This window comes from Macadamia integrifolia, unplaced genomic scaffold (assembly GCF_013358625.1).
Source record: "Macadamia integrifolia cultivar HAES 741 unplaced genomic scaffold, SCU_Mint_v3 scaffold1063, whole genome shotgun sequence".
In the NCBI taxonomy this organism is placed as follows: Eukaryota; Viridiplantae; Streptophyta; class Magnoliopsida; order Proteales; family Proteaceae; genus Macadamia; species Macadamia integrifolia.
This window is the reverse complement of record NW_024868072.1, coordinates 98,218-126,054: the sequence shown is the minus strand read 5'-3', so window position 1 is coordinate 126,054 and position 27,837 is coordinate 98,218. Positions and strand designations below refer to the sequence as shown.

The following is a 27,837-nucleotide window of genomic DNA, read 5'->3' as shown; positions in this document are numbered from 1 at the left end:
CTTATGTGGGAAATCCATTGGAAACAAAACCATTGCCTCCTCCATAACCCGAAAAAAGAAAAAAGTTCCCATTCCCCTTCCCAAATTGCGAACATTTCCTCTCTCAAGAATCGAAAATTAATATTTTCTAAGAAAATTTTTCTCTCCCCTATAAGTACCCTAAATTTACTCAAACTCCCATACTAAAACTTTCTTTCCTGATTTTCACTCAAAAAACATAAATGTCTACCTCTCCTTCTTCCTAATACTTTAAAATACCCAAGATAACCTCTCCTTTTCCCATGTTAACCGGTTGGTCACATTTTTTTTTTTAAACTCCTAAACTACCATTGTTATTTATTTCCATTTTATTAACAGTGTGAGACCCACAGTTTTTTTCTTCCTCATCCATAGAATGCTTCGATCCATCCCCTACCTCTGCAGCCCCCTTACCTCTCCCATCCATCCTATTCACTGATAGAATATATGAAACAGTACAATCTAAAGTAAGGCTTGCAATTTCTGAGATTCAAGACGACCTCCAAAATGTAAGGTCCTATTGCTTGAAAGGAGCCCAGATCTCATCACTAATGTTTATGTTCCGAGTTAAGTGCGTACAAAATTCAATGCGGAAATTGATGTGAAATATGTTAAGCTGCAAATTGTGCTGAATACGGACAAAAACTTTTAAGCAGCATACAAAGTTAAGGCTTTCTTTGGTTGCAAGCGGAATGCAAATTTTTGACGTAAAGTGAAATTTTTTTCCAAGTAAAAATAAGTTTAAATGTTTAATTGCAAGGGAAATATATTTTACATGTGAAATTTTTTTTCAATTATATATTAAAATTTCCTTTTTTTTTTATTTCCCGACAAAAAAGTGAAGAAAAATTAAAACCCGACTCTCATGTTTCTCTCACCTTGCTCGCGACTCTCACTAGAAAGGCAAAACCCTATCGTCTCTTGCTCCTAACTAGCTTTCTCTGAAGCTCAGAGGCAAAACGAAGGAACCCACCTTGCTGGTTTACTTGTAACTATGTTGTTTGTTCTCTTCCTCAGTAGAAGAAGTTCGGAAGCTCAAATCCGACGGAGAGAAGATTCTCAACCTCGCTTGTGGTACTGCATTGATTCTCACTCGAAGCTATAAATATCAGGTTCGATTTCCTTCTTCATTTTGTTCCATTTGAATCAAAATGTAATCAATATTTGATAAGAGTCCAAAACCCTAAGATGGTTCGTCTTATGATCCGCTTTTCCCCTTCCATTCTCTCTCGTCTCCCCCCATTAAAATTTTTTCCAACATATACTCTCTCTCTCTCTCTCTCATTAAAGGTACCATCTCTTTCTCATCGACTCTTGGTTTTAGCTTAATTTTCTGCTTTATTCTCTGTTAATGGGTTCTTTTTGTGTTATTAATCTCCTTTCAGATATAAACTTCTTTGTAGTTGTAGAGTAGATGATATTTGTTTTGCTAATCTATGGCTATTATTTTTCTGGTTCTTCGTTTCTGATTATTTTACTGAAGAATCCTATGAAGTTTGTTAACATTGACCAGTGGATTGCTTCCTTTCTTTGTACACAAACTCGAAAAAGAGTAGCAGGGTCCACTGGCTACACTAGTTCCTTTTTTCTTTCAGTTTTGCTATTTTTGTAAGGGCCATAAAGTGTTAAGAGACTGGTCCTTTCTTGACATTGTTACAAGGGCCTTCTCTATCTCCATTTATTTGGATGAGGTGCCAACGTCTTTGTCTTCAATTTTAAAGCATCTGTACAAATTGTTGGAGCATTTTCTTAGACGTCTCTATGTTAATTGACTGGCATTTCTTAGTAATCTTGGTAATTTTTGAGTTCTTTCCCTCATAGCTAAGATGGGTTTTTGGAGCAGTCAGTCACTGATGACCATATCAGAGCCTGCATTGGAGAAATTATAGAAATAGTCAAATTAAGCCAAAACATCTGCTTGTCCAATAGGACCAATAGGAGGTGAGGTTATCCTGTTCTTAATAGAGAAAAATTTAAGCCGTTCTTGTTGTTTGGCTTCTACAAGAGCTTGTAGAAGGACTGTCGCCTGAGGCTTCTCATCTCTCCTCTCTTCCTGGAGGAGAAATTATTCTTGGGGATAAGGATCGTTGGGTTCTCTTTTGAGAAGTGCTTAATTGTGTATGCAACAAAAGTGATGGAGTTGGAAGTTCACTCTTGTAATATGATCTTTAAGGTAGAGTTGTGTGTGTGGGACAGGAAAGTAACTTTTTGATTGGCTAAGCCATCCATCATGTATTGCAAGCCTTTTACATGAATAATGTAACTGATCTTATCAGAAAAGAAAAATGATGCAACAAATTATTATCAGATTATTGCCAAAAGGAATTAAAGGGGAAAAAAGAGGCAATGAGTATTTAGGATTCTAATCTATATGTTCTCAGCAAGAAAGTTTCAGAAAATTTCTCCACTAAAAGTTTCTTCCTTTATATTAGTTGCCATGAAAATTCTAATTGGAGATTTTATACCATTTAGTTTTAAATCATTGGCCCTGACAAATCAACTGCAATTGAGTTTGCTAAGGATGTGTAATTACTTGAATGATGCAAAGAAACTTCTATAAACCTACAATATCCTACTTGGAGATTCCATACCTATCTCTTTTTTTTTTTTTTTTTGGTCTTTGAAAATTCAAATGCAATTTAATTTGTGGAGGATATATAATAACTGAAAATCTCTGGGATATTTTGATGACATGTAATTGTCGGATAGATGTTTGAGTAATTTTTATGATTTCTTTCTGTTTCTGTAAATGAAACTCTGAATTGTGTTCTCACTTTGGATAATGTTTGTTGTCATTGAAGGTAGGTGATATAAATGCCAAGAAGTGATACTGAGGAATCCGAGTGGCAATCTGATTGGTGTAGGTGTGCTAGCAGGAACATCTTCCAATTAGTTTGGGGTGGTTGTGGATTGCACATGTTTATTCTTTTATCTACCAAACCGAAGGAGAACATTGTATATCAAAGATTGAACTCATCCTTCCACTAAATTGCTTCCTCTGAGTTGAAAATATATGGATTATGAAAATTCTTCTCTTCATGGTTTTTTGGAATATGATCATCCCATCAAACTCTTGCGGGACAGTTGTATTGACCTCTGTACACATACTGAAATTATAATGTTGATAACTACAATGTGAAATTCTTGTCTTATAAGCAAACCCAATAGTTATCTACACCTTAGTTTTCATAACAAACAAATAGATGTCTCTAAATTGTTTCCATATATTAGTACATATATGTAAATGGTACAAGGATCCCATCACCTTCAGATCCTTGCCCTGTTTAAATACATGTATGAGCTCCAGAAGGCCCAATTCTATGAAATAAATATGGACTTATGCATGGTTTTAAGGTGTATCACTATTGTGCTACTCTATTCTCAACTTTCATACCCATTTTGGATACACTGATAAACATTATTCCCAGGTTAGTGATGGTAAATGGGTGCCAGGGCAATGGGTTAATTGTAAAATCAAGGTTATTATACTTTCATGGATGCTCTGTATACATATGATGAAGCTATGTATTTTCAGACATACTTCACTGACAATGACGAAGGATTAACAAATAGACTTCAACCTTTTTATTTCTCTTGGGGCAGGGCAAGGTGAGGGGGTGCAGCGGCAAGGGAGGCTTCGCAGCAGATCTGCAGTTTGTTTAACTGCAGTTAATAAAAAATGGGACCAACTGGTTAACATGGCAAAATGAGGTATAATTTGAGTATTTTAAAGTACCAGGGGAGAAGGAGAGGTAAAAGTTTACTTTTTCAGGAGAATAAAAAAAGGAAGTTCGAGTACATGTCGGGTAAGTATAGGGGAGTGAAAGAATTTTTCAATCTTTCTTTGTACACTATTAATTATTACTAATTATTGTCACAAGAGAATGCTATTTTCCCAACTATCACAAGGCATCTATTTTGTCATGTCGAGAGACGATATATCCATTCTAACAATTGGATAGAGAGGATATGGTCTAGATTAGACACGTGTCAAATTTTAGGAGGGTCTAATTCAATGAAATACACCCCTTTTATCAAAAATAATAATTATAATAATAAAAAGACATTTGAGACAAGACATAATCTATGCATGTCTTTCCTCACTATTTTTCTTGTGGTCATTTTAGACCTGTCCCTAGCTCTTTTAGTTCCTTGGATCTGAATCAGATCACTCCTTACTGGTGGCCATGCCACCTCAAACGACTTTCTCAGAGCTTATCATGAATCGGGGAAACTCCAAATCAGCTCTAATATGGTCATTCCTTACTTCATCCTTCTTAGTTTTCCCGCACATCCATCTCAACATCCTCATCTCTACTACATTTTGCTTATCTATATGACACTTCTCAATTACCAAACATTCTGCCCCATACATAATAGCTGGACAATTGTCCCATAGAAATTTCCCTTAAGCTTTAAAGGAATATACCGACTTTTATTTTCTCACAAATTCCGTGTATATCCATGCATGTGTAGCAGTACTCTAGACATTATTGTGCACTCTCCCAACTCTAAGTGGCAACTGATGCTTTAAATAAAATAAAACAAAATATACCCATAAAAATTGATGACTCGGATTTATCTTGAGAGTTTCCAAAACATCACTTTCCATTGCAATTTTTTGTTTAAATGACTTAATAATTCAACACTGTCTTATCCCAGCTAAACAAGGAAGCTATAGGAACATGATACTATTTTTCCCATCCACACAGTGAAGGACCTCCACATCAATAGGGAATGGAATAATTCTTTGATCCATACTATCTTCCCTAGACACATTACAAATTCCATCTCAACCATACCTTTAAGCATCAATCCCCATGAAGATCTTCTCTTCACTCCTTATACAAAACCTGAGAAGTTTTCTACCAAGGCAGCGGCTTCCTTCCTCACTTCCCACTCCTCCCACAACAACCCATCTTCTTGTAACGTTTGGAAAACAATCTGGGGCCTTGTAATTCAAACACTTTACATGGAAACTTTTAAAAGGAGGAATCCCAACTCTTTCCAAACTATGGCCTTACATTCATTCACATTGATGAATGCTCAAGATTTTGTAACTCTGCTCCAAAATCAGACTAGTACCTCTTCATATCTTGTAGCTTCTCCAAAAGATTTTGCGCCACTAGTATGCTTGGACTTCGTACTGAAAATATTCAAGGCTCAGATCTATTTTCTCTAATTGCAAATGTGATTACTAGGCCAAGTCTCACACAAAATGGCAAATCTTTCATTCTTAGTGTTGCCTCCATCACCGCATACTTCCTATGGCACTTCGGGGAAGAACCACATCTTCCAAATATTGTTCTTAACCCACCAGGACTTTTAAAACTCACTAATTGATGGGAGAGGGACCTATCCCTCCTCCCCATCCAACCCGAACCAGTTCCTTACCATGATCCCCAACCTCTCCCTTCCTTTTACTTGTATTACAGTATCCCCTCCTCAGACCTGTCGATAATCATTTCCGATGGGAGTTTCAATCACACTACAAAAGAAGGCAAGTGGGCAACTGCTATTATATCTAACCAACAAATTTCCTTTGCCCATACAAATTTTGGTCTCACAGATTCAGCCCAACCGCCGAGAAGCCAAGGCTCAAGGGAACAAAAAACGAGTCTATGGTGCACTATCAATGGGGAAGACAGAGAGTAGAAATATGGACTAACTCTATGAATATGATCAATTGGATGCCTCAACTGGAACTACATCCATGGCCTTGGAGCTCTTTTCATTCCTCTTTAACACTCAGTCTTGCTTATATAAATTTGCTTCGTTTTGTATTAAGAAGATGGATAGACAATATATTTATGTACTTCATAACTTAACAGTCTTCTTTTTTATACAAATTTGCCTAAGGTCTATGCTCAAAGTTTTTTAACCCACCAATCCTCCTCTTTTGTCCGGGGCTCAGGAGCTGCAACCTGCAACACAAAAAGACTAGTGGAGCTCTATCTGACTCTGTAAATGTTGTTTGATCTCTTCCCTGTAATTGATTATCTATGCCCTAATTCTAGTGTCGAAGTTATCTAAAAATACTAATCCAAACTCTAGATGGACATTGGCTTAGTGCTATCTTCGTCATTGTTCTGGTTACATCGATTAAATGCATAGTTGTTTTGTATCCAATCATTTCCAATTTACAGTGTGAAACAATAGATAACATATCTAAAAAGCGGAAAGAGGAGAAAATCAAAAGCAGTAAAGAAATTTTAGGGTTTGTCTTCGGGAAAGGGATTCCAAAACAAAAGAGTAAGCAACAAGATATTTGGAACCAGGATAGGAATTAAAGGATTAATGCCACTCACGAGACGTTTCCTTCTCGATCTCTTCCTCAAATAATCTCTCCTATGTTCATCTCCCCACTGCGCTTCTTCAACACCTTTAGCTAGTATTAATGGCGGTGGCTGCTGAAAAGGGCATTTAGACCTCCAAGATGTTTCAGGGGCACCTAATCTGGACACCCTTTTAAGGAAAAGAGAGAAACCCCATTTGAGATGCAGAGAAGGGAAAGCATTGCTCTGTTGGTCTTTATTGCAGAGAACAGGTGGGTAACCCCAATTGAGGTAGCAGGGGATCTGCGTAGAGATTAATAACTGAGAATGGAGAGATGGGTTAGTTGTGGGGTTTATCAGAACATGGGTAAGTGCTTGGAGTCTCTGCTCCCAATTTGTTTCCTCCATGGAATAGACAATTCTCAGCTATTCATTAATGATTCTCTACCAACACAGACAAAGAATCGAATGATCATCTCTAATCTCCAATTCGCCTGTTCATGCCTTGTAGCTATACTAATCTTATCCATCCCTATATTTCATCCTTACGAGAAAAGGGTGTTTTTTTAACTTATAAGTGCTTATTAAAAGGGAATGGGCTTCTAATGCATGATATAATATATTTTACATTAAATAGGTCCAAATTTTGTGAATGGATCCTCAAATGTCAAGGATTTTTTTTTTTTTTTTTTTTGGTTGAATCACATGCCAAGGCTCAGTCCATATTGAGTGGACAAAGTGAAAAAATAAGTTACCGTGATATTGCCTTTTACTGTCGGTCAAATATCGATTGTTATTTGTATCAAAAATAATATAAATGCGTTATGAAGGCCCAGTTAGGTTAAAAACACATTGGGCCTATAGAGTTGAGTTGAGTTTTTTTTTTTAAGGTGAGGACCAGTAATAATCAATAATAATTTCATTAAATATGTTTTAACATAAGGATGTCCATCATTGTTATGGGATGGGTGTCAAGAAAATAGAAAAGTGTATTTTGGACCTTCAATTAGTATAAGGAGTAATAACCTTAGATTTCTGATGAACCCTTCAACTGTTGGTGTCAAAAAACTTTCTCCATAAATAAATAAAGAAAATTGATTTAAAAGCCCAATAACGGATCTAACCCTGAAATATATAAAGTATTTTTGGAAACTTGAAGATGTGAGTTTGAGGTCCTTATGTGCTAAGTGAATCCCATATTTTAGGTTGAATCCCACATTTCCTATTTAGTAAAATCTTGTCTATTTGAACTGCATCAATTTAGTATCAGAACAAATTTCAATTATTGTGGCGAGTAAGTCAACAACAATAACAACAACGAAAATCATATCCTAACTTAATGGGGTTAGCTGAATGGAGGTTCCAAACAAGGACAAATGCAAGGATCCTAACTTAATAGGATTAGCTAATTCATAAGTGTCAACTGTCAATCTGAATCATCACTAGAAATCAGTCTTAGACATATAACGACAGACTATAAAAGTATGTTTATGTTCGACACCAACATTAGAAGTTTCAAATAAAAGCCTTTAGTAAATGTGCATTCTTCTGGGGAAAAGAATATTGCAAAAATGTCCGTCTCCAATGGCTCATTAAATGCTTAAAGAAGGCTTTCCTTGAAGCTTATCTCCCACTTAAAATTAAATTATACTGAAAACAATATTAGCTTAGGAACGCGATCTTCTTCTCCACCATTCACCTTATGAGATCTAAGACCAAACCTCCACATTTGCAGCTCTAGTCCCAACACAAGATTCACCACCACCTCCTCTCTCTTTTTACTTGAACTTCTCTCAATCATAACCTCTTATACTTATATCTGATGGCAGCTTTAACCCAACCAACGAGGAAGCAGGATGAAGATCAATCTTAATCTTTAAAACTCAATCAAAAATGTCAAATATTGACTTTGGTTATGTAGGAAGTGCAAAAGAATGAAAGGCACAAGGAATCTAACAAGACATCACTAGAGCACTTTCATTGATAATTGTAGAATTAGAAATCTAGATAGACTTGCAGAATATGGTGGTCTGACTCACTCTAAAGGAAGCCATATCTTGGCCATGTGATAGAAGTGATATCTTTTCAATTTAATGGGACATTAGAACCCTTTTTTCATAGATTTAACCAGAAAACTATAATCAAACAATCATCATGACAACTTATTTTCCCAACTCATAGCCTAACCCTATTTGGTTGAAGCGTAGAAACTAATTCAGTAGACTATATAATTGATACTCTTAGTTCTTTTTATCATTTTTTTTTTTCATCAAAAAAGAAAGAAAAAATAAAACTCAACAATGAAGAACATGACCAAGGATCAAATCATCGTTCCGATCACCATTTCAGACTCAAGGACAAGGTTTTTTAAAGTGATACAAAATGATGTAGTAATGATGATGAAAATTTTATGCTCATTCCACTTTCTATCATACACATTCTTTCCAAGACGTTTCTAATGGTCATATTAAATCAAGTTTAATCATTTTTTTTTAATTGACATGTTAAGTAAAAAGCTCCTTTCCTGTAGTGAATAGAGAATATACTCAATACTTATGAGTTAGAACATTTAAAGTGGTTAGTACATCTCATTACTACAATGTTACAATAATAAATACTCCTAGGCTTTCGTATATCCTGCAAAGAGGAACAGACAAAACAGTATGATCACTACAACAAAATACACTTGTAGCTATGGATATTTAATTGTGGTTTCAAAATCTGCAGCTATATATGTCCTATTACTGCGGATTTTCCGGGTGTAGTAATAGGAACTATCAATTGCTGCGCTCTGCAGAAACAAAATCGCAACTATAAATCGTAGTAATATGGTATACTTGTTACAGTGGTATTTAAAATAGTAGTAACAGAAATCTTGTAACTACGAAAACAAATCACAATAAAAAATCGTAGTAACCGAAAATCTTGTAACTATGGAAATAAAACCGCAATTAGAAAAAAAAAACATAGTAATATGTGCTACTTATTGCTGTAAAAAAAGTCTTTGTTACTGTGGAAATGAAATTGTAGTTAAAAAGCCCAATAATAGAAACCTTGTAACTACAGAAAAAAAAAACCAATTGCAGCAATAGAAAATCTTGTAACTACAGAAATGAAATCATAGTTAGAAAAAACACAGTAATATGTGCTACTTATTGCTGCAGTAGTTAAGATCACAGTAAAAGAAATCTTTGTTACTGCGGAAACAAAACTGTAATTAAAAAGTGCAGTAATAGAAAACTTGTAACTATGGAAACAAATCGCAATAAAAAGCACAGTAACATAAAATCTTGTACCTATGAAAATAAAATCGCAGTTATAAAAAATGCAGTAATATGTGCTACTTATTTCTGCAGTAGTTAAGACCACAGTAAAAAAAATCTTTGTTACTGTGGAAATAAAACTACAGTTAAAAAGTGTAGTAACAAAAACCTTGCGTCATCGGATCCAGATTGAAAAGTTGAATGGTTTAGATTTAAGATTTTTATTTTTCACGGTCCCCTCACAGTCTTATGTTCTTATCATTTAAAGACAATGAGGGTCCTCAGAATGAAATATTTTTACTTGGAAAATTTTTGACTTGATATCAGTTACATCAAATCTCGCTTGAAAAATTAATTGATTTTAAACTTAAGATTTTCAATTACTAGTGGTTTGAATCATTTGTTGAGATACATTAGTTATGGAATGATTTAGAGGCTCGAGGTTCAGGGTTTCATTTATAAGATTTAAACGGTCGTTTATGATTCTGATTACTCACTATTTTTAAAGTACATTACATGTAAATAAACTTATGATGACGAGATTATGTTTTCGCAATTTTAATTTTAATAGTGTCATGTTTTTTTAAAGATTTCTCTCTCTCTCTCTCTCTCTCTCTCTTACAAATTTAATTTAATAAAAAATATATATATTAGGGGTGTCAATGGGTCAGTCCGGATTGGTTTCGGTCTTGTTTGAGTCGTTTTCGGTATAGGAATGCTAAAACCGAAACCGGACCAATAAGGAAATTTTGGTTTCGATTTTAGTGCGGTTTAGTTTCAGTTTGTCTTCGGTTACTTATATAGGTTTGCAATTAGGTTGGTTTCGTTTTTGATCCCGTTTAACTTCGACTTCCCATACAAATGTATACAAAACTATGCAAATATTGGTTTTTTTAATGAATTTTGGATTGTTTTCGGTTTCTTACAAATTTGGTTTCGATTTCGGTTCGGGGTTTGAGCTGGTATTGGTTTGGTTTTTGGGTTGCAATACTCCAAACAGAAACTAAACCAATAAGGCTTTAGTTCTGTTTGGTCCAGGCTATTATCGGTTTGGTTCGATCGATATATACTCCCCCACAGGAAACATGCACTTCATTATATATTAAAGAACTAAAATAAGCCTAAATTGAGTCAAGACGGTGCAGTGTGGTCTTTTTGTGCGCTATATAGTCTTTTTTCATTTTGAGTCTAAAAATTCTATTGTGGTTCAGGTCTAAAAAGAAACTGAACTAATCTAGCATTAACTTTATTCTAATTAAAGAACTAAAATAAGCCTAAATTGTATTGAACCAAACCGACCAAGAATCTAAGTTTCTTATCAATTTGATTTTGGTCTCATTCATTTTTTACCATAACCAAATCAGCTGGACAAAAGCTTATTTAAATCAGCCATTTTGACAGTCCTAAATTCCACTCTCCAATTTGGTTTTGTCGTCACTCATTCTTGGACCAAAACCATACTAGCCCGATTGAAACTGAGTCGAATTGGAGGTTTGACACTCCTAAGCTCCCCTCCTCAATTTGGTTTTGTTGTCACTCATTCTTGAACCAAAACCAAACCAACACGTTAGAAACTGAGTCGAATTGGACGTTTGACACCCCTAAAATTGAGTTCTAAAACATCTAATAGAATAGAAAAATAAGATTCTAAGATATGGGATTCAGTCAATTAAGTCTGATACCTATCTGAGTCAGCTTGGATTAGACCATATCTGATGGAGGTTCATTAGATCAGATGCGACATATGATGACATTTTGTTAATCTCTAACAATATGTCCAATGGGACGTCTAGCAAAAAAAAAAAAAATGTCAATCAAGGTTAATCCAACCATTACAGAAGTCAGGGTTAACCCAATCCAGCCCTGATAGGGTCAATTAGGGCCGTTTTGGGTTGGTATGAACCCGGCAGGATTGGGCCTGAACATGAACCTGATTTAAGTTGGGTTAGGGTTTTAAGAAACTCGACCCAACTCGGTCTGTTTCACCCTACTATAAGGTTAGATAATTTAAGAATCTTACCAAAAGAAAAAAAAAAGTAGACAATTTAAGAATATAATTTAAGGGCTTTTAATTTAATAATATAATTGATTCGTAGGAAGATTTTGCTCATTCCCGCTCTTTATTTTCCCACTCCCACACGAACTCCTCCATCTTCTCCCACTCTCATCTCAATCTCTTCAAACCTTAAAAACCATTACTTGACCTCTCAATCTCTCGCTCAAGCTCTCTCCAGCGACCTAAAACGTTGAAGAAGAAACCATTGTGCGGTTAGGTATGATTCTCTCTCTCTCTCTCTCATGCTGATTGCAGAATTGTTTGATGCTTTCGTTTCTCGAAGGCTGGTTACATTAGATTCCACACCATCTCGGCAATCTTATGTTGGCGATTTCTGATATCTTCACAATATATGTGAGTTCCTCTTTTTAATATCTTTCCAATAAAAAAAGTAGCTATAAGCTTTGTTCTTGCACTAGTTCTGGAAATTTACTTTGCTTTTCCCCTGAAAGATAATTACTCACTCTATTTGAAAGTTGAAACTAAAATAATCGAACATATTATACCACATTACCTTGTTCAATGGGATTTGAAGGGATTCTTGAGCTGATCTTTTGAGAATTGAGTCACCATCCAAGGACTAGCATTCGATTGAAGTGTGAAGTTAACTTGAAGTTTTGATATGCTGCAATTAATGTTCTTCTAAATCTGCCAATTTTGATTTCAGGTTTGAGGATTGTCTTATTATTTTAAATCTGGCCATCTGATTTACTCCAAATTTTGGGTGTTGATTGATCTTACTGAGAGCTAAACTCGATCCAAGTATGGCCACAATTCAACCCTTGGATTGAAACTAATTTCAGATTTACTATCTGCTGAAAATTGTGCCCAGAAATTTTATTTGTCTAATTATTTCTAATCTGGCCAATAGATTAAGATCATATTTTGTGGGTTAGTAAAGCTACCCTTGGGGGAAGATTCAATCTGAAATTGGGAAGGATCTGACCTAGGACTGGATTTAATTCAGTTTAATTGATTTATGAAATTTCTCTTTCATAACAAGTATAAACTTTCTGTTCTGAAAAATGAGGCTGTTGTAGTCGACCATCCAATCCTGCATCAAGAGCACTACATAAGTGAGTTTATCCGGTTTCTAAAAAATGGGGTTGTGACACAAACTTGATCTTCCTTTCCATTGCCTTTGGAATAATGAAAATCAATAAAAGAAAAAGGGGAAACATTTGAGTGAGAGGACAGGAGGAAAACCCTTCCATTTCTTCCTCTGCATCTTTTTTGTTCTGCCTCCATAAACATATAATGTGTAGCTTCCTTTGTGACCCATGTGATGGTTGTCAAAAAGTAACTGTGTCTAAAGATTATAACCTGTTGACTGCATATAACTATCTAAACTCTAAATACATTCTACTCTCTAAAATTTCTTCCTGCTTGTTCTCACCAAATGGTTAAGAGGAACGATTCTCAGTTGACAAGATCTCAGGTGACCTATAATATGATAACCTCAGTTTCCTGACCTTGAGCTTGGGCATGTCAATGGACCCGGTTAAAGGGGTAATATGCGGCATTGCTTGCCCGCCCTTCTGATTGGGAGATTTGGTATTTTTTGGTGTGACTCGACTAGTTAATTAGGCTTTAGTACATGGTCATAATAACCCATTAAATCAGTTAAAACGTTTTAGAGTTAAGTTCTACTGCAACCTAGACAACAAGAAATACAGACAACCTACAGACCATGACAGAAGTTGGCACAGAGCTTATGAAGACAGATCCATTCTTGAATCTTTAAAGCAACAAAGGCCTAACTGCCTAAGGATCTCCAAAAACCAGAGTGAAAGCAGATCACTCTAGTACATAGGATCATTTCTTGACTTCAATTGTAAAAAATAGGTCTATTTTCTACCCATTTAAATTTCTTAACTATGTTTTAGACCTTAGTCAATTTTTTTAACTGATCTATCTTGTGATTTCACTTCTTACTTATTTGCAGGTTTTACTTGGGAGTTCTTGGTGGTTCACCTTAAGCTGCTCCAGGTAAACAAAGGATTGTGCTTGCAGTCTGTACCTATTTGCAGGTATTGTTCCATAAACTTGAATCTGTGTTAGTTCCAGGGCTGTTGTGTCCTTGTATAAAACTGAATTTGTGCTACACCGTACCGTGATACCCTTGTGCTAACTGAATGAAGTTGCCTTTGCCTACAATGTTCTGTGAGATTTAAAATGGGTTGTGGGTGAGTGCAGCCCTTGGTGAGATGCGAATTTGATCAGGCTGATGTTATGATAGAATCCTACAGCTATATGACTTGATGCAATTCTCAGATCTGCTTCTATTCTCAATGTTAGTTTCTGATTTTTTTTTCAGCTTAATATCTTGCTGCTAATGCTTTTATTTTTTATTTTCATCCTTAGATATTGTTCTTATTTCCATCATAGATCTGAGATCAATTCTTTTATGCTGGCTATTAAATTCTTGTAACCACCTCAACAAAATCTGAACAGCTTCTCATCCATTCATAGAAATAACAGAAAATTAAAAGGGAAACAGAATAGATGGAGAGTTGAGAAAGAGGCAGAATAGACGTGAAAAGCAAACCCCCAAAACAATGCCAGCAATGGAGTAACAGACAATGGATTGAAATGCTGCCCATAAAGTTCTAAAATAAGAAACTTGGACTGAAATAGAAACTCCTAAACATGCGAACCAAGAAAGTAACAAACTTCTTGTCTAACAAGTAAAAGAAACCCAATAGGAAACTAAGAATTACTAACAATAAACTTGACAAAAGGATACTTCTTGCTGCCTAAAAAAGGAGCAAAAACAGAAACAAATCCTAGTCTATTGCTGAAATCAATGAACAGAACTGAGTTCAAACTTCTTTTCTCTGGAACTCTAGTAACCAATAGTACTAAAGGCTGCTGCTGTAGTCTTTTTGCTACTCTAACACCCATGTTTATAACTTCTCAATATTGAGACTTGTACAAAAAACTAAGTACATTATAAGCATAAATATATATCTATATATATATATATATATATATAACTTAACATACCAAAATGAATTAACAGATTCTGCATTATCTATCATGTTAAATGTAACTCATAGCTAATTACCACTGAATATTAGGCATTCTAGCAAAAACATAATGGCAATGAATCTGAAAAGGAATATCTTGAAAACTGAAATAAGAGGGCATTGAATTAGGAATGAACATAGTGAGCAAAAGCCAGAGTGAGAACAGGTCTATGCAAGTGGGACAGCCACATTTGACAAGTTCTAAGAAAATTTAGAAGAATTCTGCATTTTGGAATTCCAGAGCTGCAACATGAATTTGATTTTAGGATGAAGCTAAAGAAAACTGAAATCTTTTAACTTGAACCCTAATTTTTCCATCAGTGAAGAACCACCTCTTCACCCTTGGACTTCTGTTACGATCAGACAGAACAAGTTCTTAGTTATTCTTTTATTTTCTCTCTCAAAACAATATTTTTTACTCTTAAGATTGAATCCACTATCAAAGGTCCTTTCACATTTATAAAAACTTCATGATCATTAACAGTTAGAGGTCCTTTCATATTTATAAACAATGGAGGTTTACTTTTTTTTTTTTAATCTGAATTCTAATCACTTGATTTTATTTTGTGTTCAAAAGAGGCCCTACTATTAGTACTTTTTTGGTGGTAAATTACTATTTTTTTTTAGGGAATCTATAATCTACTCCAATTAATATTCATATCAATGGATAGAAGTTTGATGTATACAAGTAGGGTTTCCAAGGAATACTAGGAAGGGGTTGAACAATTTCTCAATATTGCATTTCTGGAAGTTTCTTGTGATGAAAAAATTTCTTGTCCTTGTGTTAACTGTGTTAATGCATATTGGAGGTGTAACGCCCCATCCCAATTAACCTTGCATAATATTGTCCTCTTTGGCCCATGGGCCTCAAGGCTTTAAAACACGTCGTGCCATGTTAAGGAGGCTAGAGATTATCAACTTGTCCAAAAATCTCTCCCTAGGCGATGTGGGACTAAAGTTTGCACACCCTCACCGACCTCCTAAACCCTTTGGTACTAGCTGTATTTTTCCTGGGAGATCGGTGAGGTGTCCCCACCAAGAATACAGCTAGCACCAAGGGGTTTGGGAGATCGGTGAGGGTGTGCAAACTTTAGTCCCACATCACCTAAGGAGAGATTCCTGAACTAATTGATAATCTCTAGCCTCCTTAATATGGCACAACACGTTTTAAAGCCTTAAGGCCCATGGGCCAAAGCCAAAGAGGACAATATTGTGTAAGGTTAATGGGGCCGGGGCATTACATGAACCTTGCACAATATTGTCCTCTTTGGCACATGGGCCTCAAGGCTTTAAAACGCGTTGTGCTATGTTAAGGAGGCACTCCCTAGGTGATGTGGGACTAAAGTTTGCACACCCTCACGATCTCCCAAACCCTCTAGTACTAGCTGTATTCTTGGTGGGGACACCTCACCGATCTCCTAGGTGGGTCTAGTACTTGCCATATTCTTGGGTCTTACAAACTTCTCCCCTTTCTACACAGCATCCCCACTGTGGCCCCACACGCTGTCGGGGTCTGCTTTGATACCATTTTGTAATGCCTTGGCCCCATTTACCTTGCACAATATTTCCCTCTTTGATCCATGGGCCTCAAGGCTTTAAAACGCGTTGTGCCTTATTAAGGAGGCTAGAGGGTATTAACTAGTCCAGGAATCTCTCTAAGCGATGTGGGACTAAAGTTTACACACCCTCACCAATCTCCCAAACCCCCTGGTACTAGCCGTATTCTTGGTGGGGACACCTCACCGATCTCCCAGGCAGGTTTGGTACTTGTCGTATTCTTGGGTCGTTACACTCCCCCCTTTCGGCACAGCGTTCCCGTTGTGGCCCCACACCCTGTCAGGGTCTGCTCTGATATCATTTGTAATGCCCCGACCCCATTAACCTTGTACAATATTGTCCTCTTTGGCCAATGTGTCTCAATGCTTTAAAATGTGTTGTGCTATGTTAAGGAAACTGGAGGTTATTAACTAGTCCATGAAGTTCTCCCTAAACGATGTGGGACTAAAGTTTGCACACCTTCACCGATCTCCCAAACCCCCTAGTACTAGTTGTATTCTTGGTGGAGACACCTCATCGATCTCCCAGGCATGTCTGGTACTTGACGTATTATTGGGTCGTCACAGGAGGAATTGGGGAGAAGTGTATGAGCATTTGGTTTGTAATGGATTTTTTGCTGGTTATAATCGTTGGTTTTGTCATGGGGAATCGAGATTGACATCTTCACTCCCTAATGACAGTCATGTACAACATGACCCGTAATGTCCGATGATATGCAAGGGTTGTTACATGACTTGTTTGGAGCCCAAAGGGAAGAGAAAATTGTAGATGAGGATCGTCCATCAGTTGAACAACGTAGACATGAACCAGAAGTAAAAGCACAAACATTTTATAATTTCATCAAAGATGCTGGTCAAGAATTATTTCCTGGCTGCAAGACATTTAACAAGTTTTCTTTCATCTGAAATGCCTTAATGGATGGAGCAAAAATTCCTTTACAATGTTGCTAGAATTATTGAAACAGGTATTCCCTTTAGTTGAAGCATTTTCCAATGCGAGCTATCAAACTAAAAATTACTTAGGAAAATTGGGTCTAGGTTATGAAAAAATTGATGCTTGCCCAAACAACTGCATGTTGTATTGGAAGGAGAAAATAAATGAAGAAGCATGCTTGACATGTGGTGCTTCTAGATGGCAAAGAAATGATAATAACAAGGAGGATGATGCATCAATTTCGTAAAAAAAAAAAAAGAAAAAGAAAAAGAAAAAAGAAGAAGAAAAATTCAACTAAAGTCTTACGTTATTTTCCATTGAAATAAAGACTACAGAGATTATTTATGTCATCGAAGCTAGCTTCCTCTAGGAGATAGCATAACAATGGTTGTAATAAGGATGGGGCATTAAGACATCCTGCTGATTCCCTTGCTTGGAAATAATTTGACTCTCGGTATCCAGATCTTTCCTCAAACCTTAGGAATGTGAGATTGGGGCTTGCTAGTGATGGATTTAATCCAGTTAGGTCACTAAACAATACGTACAGCTTGTGGCCTGTTATTTTGATTCCATATAACTTGCCTCCATGGATGTGTATGAAGCAATCTAGCCTTATCTTGTCTTTGCTTATTCCTGGACCGAATGGATGTGGAAATGACATTAGTGTGTACTTACAACCCTTAATAAAGGAGTTGGTAGAATTATCGGGAGTAGGCATAGATACTTTTGATGCTAAGAGTAAGGTGACTTTTTGAATGTGTGCAACATTAATGTGGGCAATTAGTGACTTTCCTGCATATGCCTACTTTATCTGGATGGAGTACCAGTGGAAAATTGGCATGTCTGTCTTGTAACTATTATACTTGCAGTAGGTGGCTCAAGCATTTGAGGAAGAACTGTTATATATGCATCACATCAAGATTATGGGATATTGGTAAAAAAGAAACACATAATTGAGAACTGAATATTGTTGCAAAGTAAGAAAACACATAGTTATATTAATCATTTATGAAAAGAGCAACAAAAGTAACAATTGATTTGAAATTACTTAAAATCTATTTAGCAAAAAAAAATAATTAAAATCATCTACTTCAATATCATTAGACTCTGAATGTTATACCCGTGCCCTAATCCGGTCTAATTTGAACTGTTGTGACAGGCCTTGGATCGGAGATCGAAAGTACAACTGGGTTTTGACTCGCAGCTACGCATTACCGAGTGGGTAGAGATGACCCCACATGTTTATGCATTGCATGCCTATCTAACTGGAGGGGATTCATACTTTTCGATTTCAGACGGTAAGTGACCCAACTCCCTGCACTTGAATTCTAGCACGTATAAAAAATTATCGAAAGGCCTTAGCCATGTCTGAGGGCAACCACCTGTGCGAGACCAGCCATAGGACAACAAGCTGTCTTGACCAACGAAAATATACCACCGGAAGCAGCCTGGGCCTAGATCCGGTGCCTGTTTCCAGTGGGTTGATAGGCTGCTATTGGGGTTCCGATGCCCATGGTTCCCACCACTCGCATTGTAAATGGTTCTAGATGATCCAAAATCATCCTCTACACCTTCCTCATGATGTGAGCACTTTACGGACCTAAATGGTCGGGTCCTCGTGCCCCGAATTTCATTTTAACCTATGGGTCCAAAAGGGGTCCAACCCAAATAGACCCTAAGGTCCACTTAAGTTATAAGTTGGGAAATGATGATTCATTTCCTCATTTCCCTTGTGCTCAACGTAAGAGAGGAGAAAGAGGAGAGGAAGGAAGAAGAAGAAGGTTGGAGTCTTACCTTGGTGCCAACCGCAGCCAAGTTGCCAGAGGTAAGTACACTCACTTCCACCACTCTCTCGCTTCATTTCGACCTTGACAAAGCTAGGTATGGATGAAATCTTAGTGTACAAACCATGTTAAGGTCGTAGAATGCATGTACTACCCTCTCAGTATTGTTGCTGAGCTCGAACCAAGCCCAGTGAGTTCCGACAACATGTATTGCCAAAAGACCAACTAGGGTTTCGATCGTTTGATTGACGTATCTCCCAAACGGCTTGGTGGAATTGGGATTTTCTTAGCTTCGAATGACGCTAGGAACATCTCCTACAAATTCCACAGAACAAATCTTGGCAATCGGGCTCGAGCTGAAAAACCCCAATTCGAGTTGGACATTTCGGTTACTATCGGAAATATGGCATAGGAAACACTATAGCTGTTTTCGGTGGGTTGCTTCTGATGGACAAATGAGCCTTAAGTGCTCTCTGTCTTCTCCATCGGAAACAGGACTGATATTTTCGATGGAAATGCCTTGTTTTCGGTGGGTGTTTCCGATGACAATACTGTCACTTGGGGACAGTGTCTGTACCCTTTGGGGGTAACATGTGTGGGTCCCTCCCGATGTTCCCAATGCGTACTGATGTACAATTCCCTTTGTGTCTAGGACAGTGATGTGCACGTGCCCCGAAGCCAGAATTGATTTGATCGATTGGTGGCCATACTTGAATCCGAATACACTTGATCGTAAACCAGGTGAGGGATGGACTGTGTTTATTTTTGGAATGTTTATTATTATTAAATTGCTCACATGCTTAGAATTATATGTTTAATTGTAATTGCTCAAATACGATGATGATATGTTACATTTGTCATTTACGACTATGATATGAATTGTATGGAGATGTATGACGGGATCCGATGTGGCCCAGGTGGTACCAATATCGTGATCGTCGTGTGTTTGGTTGTGTGTGTGAGACGGAATCTAACGTGGCCGAGGTGGTACCGGTGCCGTGATTACCGTATGTATGTTACATTCATGCATTGATTATGTGCATTAGAGTTAGTTGTAGTCGTGGGTCACACTTTGTGGCCAAGGTCTTGCTGGTATCGTGTACCCCAGGACTGCATTTAGAAATGGATACACTTCATGGCCGATGATTGGTACCAATGTCGCGTAGTCCATACTCAACTATGATATGTATGTTAGATTAGGTAAATAGTCTCGGATTTCACTTTGTGACCAAGGTCTCACTAGTATCGTGTACCCCGAACTGTATTTGGAGATGGATTACACTTTGTGGCTGAGGTCTTGTCGGTATCATGTAATTCATACTAACTATATCACTATGAAGGCATGTAGCATATATGTGGTTAAGTATCACTCCCTATGCTATGAACCCTTGCCAACAGGGGTTGATGTAATATGTTTGATGTGCCTTTCCGGAATGCCACACCTGCAGTATAATGCAATTGTTGCTGAGGTGGGAACCTGTCTGGGGTGGCCAATGATGTACTGGTGCTGTGACTGCCAGGAAGAGGTTATCAAGGGTTTGTTGGGTGACCCATGGACCCATACAGGGACCGATAGGCTTCTATTCACGGTTAGGGTTTGTATCCTTGCGTAATTGATGGCGGTTCCGAGACGAAGGATACAACCTAATGCACCATAGTAGCATTTACCAGACTTAGTTTGTATTATTAGGTGAATAATAAATAACTGAACTGCATCATGAGCATCATAGACTATGTGTTTAATTTTCGCAATCATACATCATAAATTATTACTGCTATTGTCTTGCTTGAATGTGCTTGACCCCACCCTCATTGAGTGATTTCGAAAGTTCACTCCACGTATACACCTTTTTTTAGATGATGATGCAGGTACTATGGTGCCAATGGCGGGTGACCTAGTATCTTCTGGGTCAGCGTATGGTGTGGGCGACTGGTGGATGCCAGAAGCGGAGGAGCATGATCAAGACTATGCTTGCGACCACTGTGCTTACACCGCACCGTGAGATTGTACATCATACTTTGATACTTTTGGGTATAACTGTAGATTGTATATTTTTAAGATTATATTATATGTCATGGATGAATGTAATAGAATAACTCGGGTATTGCTATTATATTATCATTAGACATTTTCCCATTTTATTTATGATTCCACTTCTATACTCTGATTTCGCTGCTTATGTTGGTTTGTAATGTGAGATTGTGAAAATGTTAACGTACTGCTATCAGAGATCCTAGTAGGTTTGTAAGACAAGTACGTGTCTTACTCACAAGGCCGGTATTCTTAATGGTAAGTTGGGTCTACTGGAATTGGGGTGTGACAGCTATGGTATTAGAGCGCGATGCTCTACCTTAACTCACAATCTCAGCCGAACCATGATTTTGGGAAAATTAGGATTAAATAAAAATCTCAAGACAACAATAATAGAAATTACACAATTAGGAGACAAGCATAGGTGTTAAATTCGTTTTATTATAATAGAGAACTTGAATACACAGCTTACACTTTTAATGAGAAAATAAAGTACTGAAAGCAGGAAATCCTAACTATCCTAGGTCTAAGAATTAGACAACTAAAGCAAATGACAGAATGTAAAAAGTTCAACTAAACCTAAAACGTCAAACTCAAATAAAACATGGAAAAAAAAATCCTAAAAGCTATAGTAGCAAACATGCCACTACTCTTGCTGTTGCTGGTTCTGTCATTAGCCTTGAGCTTAGTTCAGACCATACGTTCCTGAAGGAGGCACCTAAATACCAAGATGGAAGACTATCGTCTGCATTTGTGCCTCTAGGGAGGCCACTCTATTGTCTATAAGATAATAGGTCCTGTCTATGCTGTTGAGGCGGCCATCTATACTCCTCATCAGAGATGTGGTGGTGTCTAGGCAGGCCATAACATCATTGAGACCATAAGGCCTGCACCCTTAGTGCCCCGAGAAGTAGAAACAGTCATAGAACCCATAGTCTGGGGATCAGGTGGTGGAGCACCACCAACCCCAGTAGCTTTTCCTCCTGCATCACCAACACCTCCACCAACATCACCAGTATCGCCGTTGACATTACCAGCACATTCACCCTCTACCTCCATAGGATGCTGGAATAGGAGTCACCTCCCTTAGATCTATGGTCATCTTCCTCAGAGAATCTTGGTTGAAGTCTGTGACCTCTTCACCTAAGTGTGCCTCTCCCTCCAAGTCTACCCCAAAGCGGCGAAAGATGTCAGTAAGTATTCTTCCATAGCACAGGCTTCTTGCTCGGTGATCCACTCTTTCAGATCGAAGTACCATGGTCTACATAAAGAGGTAAGGAAGACGTATCTGTACCCCCATGTACACGCAGTAGGTCACATAGGCTTGCAGTGCGGATACCTCATCATAGTATCCACAAGTGGGAAGAACATTCAACTGAATCGCACGGCAGACTACCTTTGTAGTAAAGTAGTTGACTGAGCGGTTCCACCCCTTGGCCTCCTTAGTCAACATGTCATTTATCTCCTGAAAAGTATCGGGACTCTGGAAGTCATAAGCTGGAGTCTGAGGCGGGCAGTACACCAGGTCACTAGCATTACTAACCATCAGAATATTGGCCAACTGTCGCATGTCAAAGGAGATCGCCACCCCTTCACATAGGAGGTGATCCACATCTCTTTAGTACCTCGGTTCACGCATTGCATGTTGGAATAGAATAACTTGACCAATGTAGGGTAGTAGTACTTGTTGGGTTTTAAGATGCGGTACCACCCAACATCATCAAACCGTTGACGGAGATGGAATGCACGGAAGTCATTGGTCCTCACATAGACTCCCAGATCCACATTGCGACGCTCGAAGAGTTTCCAATGGTCTCGCTCATACACAGAGCGAAACAAGATTGGGTTGAACTGAGCAGCGACGTTTTGCTCCTTTTTTTCAACAGGATGTCGGGTACGTACATGGTGTCCAGACATCATTGCAATATGATTGCTAAGGATTTAGGATGAAAAACCAGATTCAATAGCTGAATGTAAAGTTCATAGAGAAGAAAATCAGAAAACTAGGTTACAGAAAAGGAGGAACATACCTTTGGTGTGAATGCGGCGTTGATTAATTGCGTAATAGCGAGTGGAAGGTAGGGAATGGGTTGCAAAGTCCTCCTTAGCCATTTCCACACCTTTTCCACAAGTTAAAGTAGGGTTTTATATAATAAAACCCAAACCCGAGCCTATTTATAGCCGTTTTAGTGCCACGGGAAACAGCCCACGGGAAACACTGGGCATGCTTCCAGTGCCGGTTTCTGATGAAGTGAAAATTCCCAATTTGCTCTCTATTTTGCCCACTGGAAATAACACTGATATTTTTGATGGATTAAACCATATTTTAGGTGAGAAGTCTCTATTTCCGGTGGACTAATTTGGAAAATAAATTATTTTATTTTTCAAATCTAAATTTTTATTTTGTTACTTTAATGTGTGCCCCTTTAGGATACGTGCGCGATCGGATCTTAATATGTGTGGACCCCACTTATGCATGCCCTATCCTAATTTTTACCCATCGTATATGTGTGGGACCCTTTATGTATGTGTTCCAATTACATACAACTTTGTATATGCATGTGCACTAATCGAATTCCTCCACAGGAGTCATGTCACGCTGGAACACCCGATCTCGATCCCAATCATGCCCATCACCTCCCACTTCCCCTACACGGAATTGGGGTAGACCCCGCAATGCACCCGCGGCTCCGCCGGTACTTATAGCCTAAGATGTGGCATTCATCATGAATAACATGATGTAGGGAGTTGAAGAAAGAAAAAAACAGTTTATAGTCGGGATCGATAATAGAATCCAAGCAATAATGAAAGCCTGTAATGCACCTCCTGCACCTCCTACTCCATCGGCACCAATTCCAATACTCGCTGGATCGGCTACCCTTCAAACATCTGGTGGGGCACAAGTGTATGGGTAGGTGCAAGACCCAATTCTAGATCAAGCCCAGGCCCATATAGAGGCTGGACAGACTTGACGAAAATGATGGAGAAGCTTCAACAGCTTAGGCCCCCATGCTTCTCAAAGGTGGGCCAAGACCCATTGTATCCATCAAGATGGATTGGTGGAATGGAGAAAGTTTTTAGACTAATGGGCTACACTGATGAGTAGAAAATTTTATGTGCAAGATTTCAGCTACAGAATGAAGTGGATGATTAGTGGAGTGCCACTGAGCCTATTCTGAGGGCTATTAACCCGAACCTCACTTGAGCAGACTTCAAAGGGGCCTTCTTTAAGAACTATTTTCAGGAAAGCTTCCAGGATAGGAGAGAGAGTTCTCTCAGTTGGTTCAAGGTTCCCGGTCTGTGCTCGAGTATTAGCAATGCTTCGAGGAGCTATTCCATTTTGCTCTTGAGCATCTCAGAGGTGATAGAGCTAAAGCGAAGAAGTTTGAGAAAGGGTTGAGGCCAGGTATTAGGTCAACTATTGTGGGGTTGAAATTGTAGACCTATGCTGAGGTGGTCCAAGTGGCCAAATCTATTGAAGACCGGCATAGAGACAACTTCACGGCCCAAGAGGGAATGGGAAAGAAGCCAGTGGGATCTATTGATTCTAGGGGAGGCAGCAAACCTTTCCGAGTGCACTATGTCAACCCAACTTCAGTGCAATTCAAGAAGCTTGATGCTAGTCAGACTTCCCAGTCCTTTCGATCTAGTGTTGTATCTCAGTCTTTGGGATCGAGCCCGAGATGCTTTCACTGTGATCAGTCGGGCCACATGGCGAGCACATGCCCCCACCGAAGGCCAGGTGATACACCCTACACTATGCCACCTATGCCCCAGCAGACATATTCAGCCCCTACAGGGCCAGAGACCACAGGGCAGAGTGTTTGTTATAACTGCAGAGGATGCTGAGGCTGCACCAGGTGTAGTGATAGGTACATTATTGATATCATTATTGCCTATACATGTATTATTTGACTCAGGATCCTCGCATTCATTCGTGTCACCTGCATTTGCGAAGAAGATGAGCATTCCACCCAAGGGACTGACTCAATGTTTGGCTGTGAGCACCCCTACAGGAAGTGTAGTGGGTTTGAACTATGTTTATGAGCCTTGTCCAGTGACCATAGGTGAACATGAGTTGAATGCTCACTTGATTGAGTTGGATATGACCGACTTCGACGTGATTTTAGGAATGGACTGGTTGTTCGCATACAGAGCTAGTGTGCTATGTGCAGAAAAAATTATCATTTTCAGACCTCGTGATGATGATGAGTTTGTGTTCCAAGGGGATAAGCCCAAGAAACCTAAGAAAGTCATCAAATCCGCGCTCCAGATGAAAAAGCTACTGGATAAGGGATGTCAATGTTACTTAGCATCTGTGATAGATACTGAGATAGAGATTAGGCCATTGACCGAGCTTGATGTGGTGAGGGAATTTCCTGATGTATTCCCGGATGACTTGATAGGTTTACCCCCGGACCGAGAGACAGAGTTTGCTATAGACCTACTCCCTGGCTCGGCACTAGTGTCAAAGGCCCCTTACCACATGGCCCCCATAGAGTTGAAGGAATTGTAGGTGCAACTTTAAGACCTTCTGAAGAAGGGATTCATTAGACCTAGTGTGTCTCTATGGGGAGCACCAGTATTGTTTGTCAAACAGAAAAACGGAAGTATAAGATTGTGCATTGATTATCGAGAGATTAATAAGCTAACCATCAAGAACCGGTATCTTTTGCCAAGGATAGATGATTTATTTGATTAGTTGCAGAGTGTCAAGGTATTCTCCAAGATCGACCTTAGATCGGGCTACCACCAATTCAAGATCAAGGATAGTGATGTCAGTAAGACAGCTTTCCGATCAAGGTATGGACATTATGAATTCTTGGTAATGTCATTTGGGTTGACCAATGCACCAGCTGCATTTATGGATTTGATGAACCAGATATTCCAGGATGTCCTAAATAAGTTTGTTATAGTATTCATTGATGACATTTTGGTCTACTCCAAGAGTGCAGAGGAACATGCTGTTCACCTGAGGTTAGTACTGTAACGACTGAGGGAGAAACAGCTCTATGCCAAATTCAACAAGTGCAAGTTTTGGCTGTCACAGGTGGCATTCCTAGGCCACATTGTTTCAGACAAGGGTATAAAAGTTGACCCAGGCAAGGTGAAGGCAGTTCTAGAATGGTAGACTCCCAAGAGTGTAGCAGACATACATAGTTTTCTGAGATTGGCCGGATACTACAAGAGGTTTATCGAGAACTTCTCTCGCATTGCTACTCCGATGACCCGACTCACATAAAAGGGTGTAAAATTTGAGTGCTCTGATGCTTGTGAGAAGAGCTTCAAGGAGCTAAGGCAAAGGTTGGTATCAACTCCAGTTTTGACTATTCCGACCAGTACAGGTGGTATGGTTGTGTATAGTGATGCCTCCAAGCTGGGATTGGGTTGTGTATTGATGTGCACGAGAAAGTCATTGCTTATGCATCCCGTCAGTTAAAGGATTATGAGAAAAATTACCCCAACTATGATTTGGAGTTGGTAGCTGTGATTTTTGCACTAAAAATCTAGAGACACTACCTGTATGATGAGAAGAGTGAGATCTTCAGTGACCATAAGAGCCTCAAGTACTTCTTCACCCAAAAAGAGCTCAACATGAGACAGAGGTGTTGGTTAGAGCTGATGAAGGATTATGATTGTACTATCCACTATCACCCAGGAAAGGCCAATGTGGTAGCTGATGCACTTAGTCAGAAATCCCAATCATTGACTCTTGCATCACTGACCACCAATGAGTATCTCCTAAAGGAGGCCAGGAAACTAGACTTGGAACTATTAGTAGAGGGTGTCACTTTATCATTATTGGCATTGGTGGTTTAACTTAGTCTGGTGGATAAGATCACTGCAGCTCAGGTTACTGATGCAGAGTTGCAGAAGCTGATAACAAAATGCTAGGAAGGAACCCAAAAGGACTCGGATTTCTTTGTAACTGAAAGTGGAATTCTCAAGTTCAAAGGGAGGTTATGTGTGCCCAGTGATGGTCATTTGAGAGAGTTTTGAGAGAGGCACATAGCTCTCCATACTCCATTCACCCCGGCAGCACTAAAATGTACAAGGATCTCAAAGGCTCCTACTGGTGGAAAGGAATGAAGAATGAGGTGGCCACGCATATGTCTAGATGCCTCACATGCCAGCAAGTCAAGGTTGAGAGATAGAGGCCCCATGGGTTATTACAATCCCTACCTAGTGGAAATGGGAGAATATTACCATGGACTTCGTCACAGGCTTACCCCGTACACAGAAGGGTATGGTTGCCATTTGGGTAGTTGTGGACCGCTTGACCAAGGTAGCTCACTTTATCCTAATCAAGATCATATTTTCTATAGACAAGTTGACCAAGTTGTATGTCGATAACATCATCATATTGCATGGTGTACCAATTAATATCATCTCTGATCGAGATCCTAGGTTCACTTCCAAGTTCTGGACATGTGTACAAAAGGCTATGGCACACAGTTAGATTGTAGCACTGCCTTTCACCCTCAAACCGATGGTTAGTCAGAAAGGACTATTCAGACATTGGAGGACCTATGCTGAGCATGTGCCTGGGATATGAGTTATAGTTGGGATGAGCACATTTCCGTTATTGAGTTCTCCTACAACAACAATTATCAGGCCACCATCGGAATGTCCCCATTTAAGGCATAGTATGGCAGGAAGTGCCGAATTCCACCCTATTGGGATGAGGTTGGTGAGTGGCATATTTTGGGTCCAGACTTGATATAGGCTACTAGTGAGAAGGTGAATATGATCAGAGAAAGGATAAAGGCAGCTCAGTCTAGGCAAAAAAGTTAAGCAGATGTTAGAAGGAAACATCTGAAGTTTGGTGTTGGAGACAAAGTGTTTTTACAAATCTCTCCAATTAAAGGGGTGATGCGGTTTGGCAAGAA

General features: G+C 38.7%; 1 protein-coding gene and 1 long non-coding RNA gene across 5 annotated transcripts; one reads left to right on the top strand and one right to left on the bottom strand.

The window, feature by feature from the left end:
* Positions 1-1,823: 1,823 nt before the first annotated feature.
* LOC122062530 lies at positions 1,824-6,859 on the bottom strand. Its single transcript, XM_042626172.1, has 2 exons — positions 6,327-6,859; positions 1,824-1,887 (listed from the first exon to the last, which is right to left on the bottom strand). The coding sequence occupies exons 1-2, from the start codon at positions 6,699-6,701 to the stop codon at positions 1,840-1,842; spliced, it is 423 nt and encodes a 140-aa protein (XP_042482106.1). The 5' UTR covers positions 6,702-6,859; the 3' UTR covers positions 1,824-1,839.
* Positions 6,860-11,662: 4,803 nt separating this feature from the next.
* LOC122062534 lies at positions 11,663-20,810 on the top strand. Of its 4 annotated transcripts, none has more exons than XR_006135011.1 (5): positions 11,663-11,966; positions 12,280-12,374; positions 13,558-13,642; positions 18,291-18,429; positions 20,773-20,810. It is a non-coding gene; the product is annotated as an uncharacterized LOC122062534 (long non-coding RNA). The 4 variants fall into 4 exon arrangements; XR_006135010.1 differs by lacking the exon at positions 20,773-20,810 and adding an exon at positions 19,568-19,620; XR_006135009.1 differs by lacking the exon at positions 20,773-20,810 and adding an exon at positions 19,573-19,627 and having other exon boundaries at positions 11,664-11,966.
* The last annotated feature ends 7,027 nt before the right edge of the window (positions 20,811-27,837 follow it).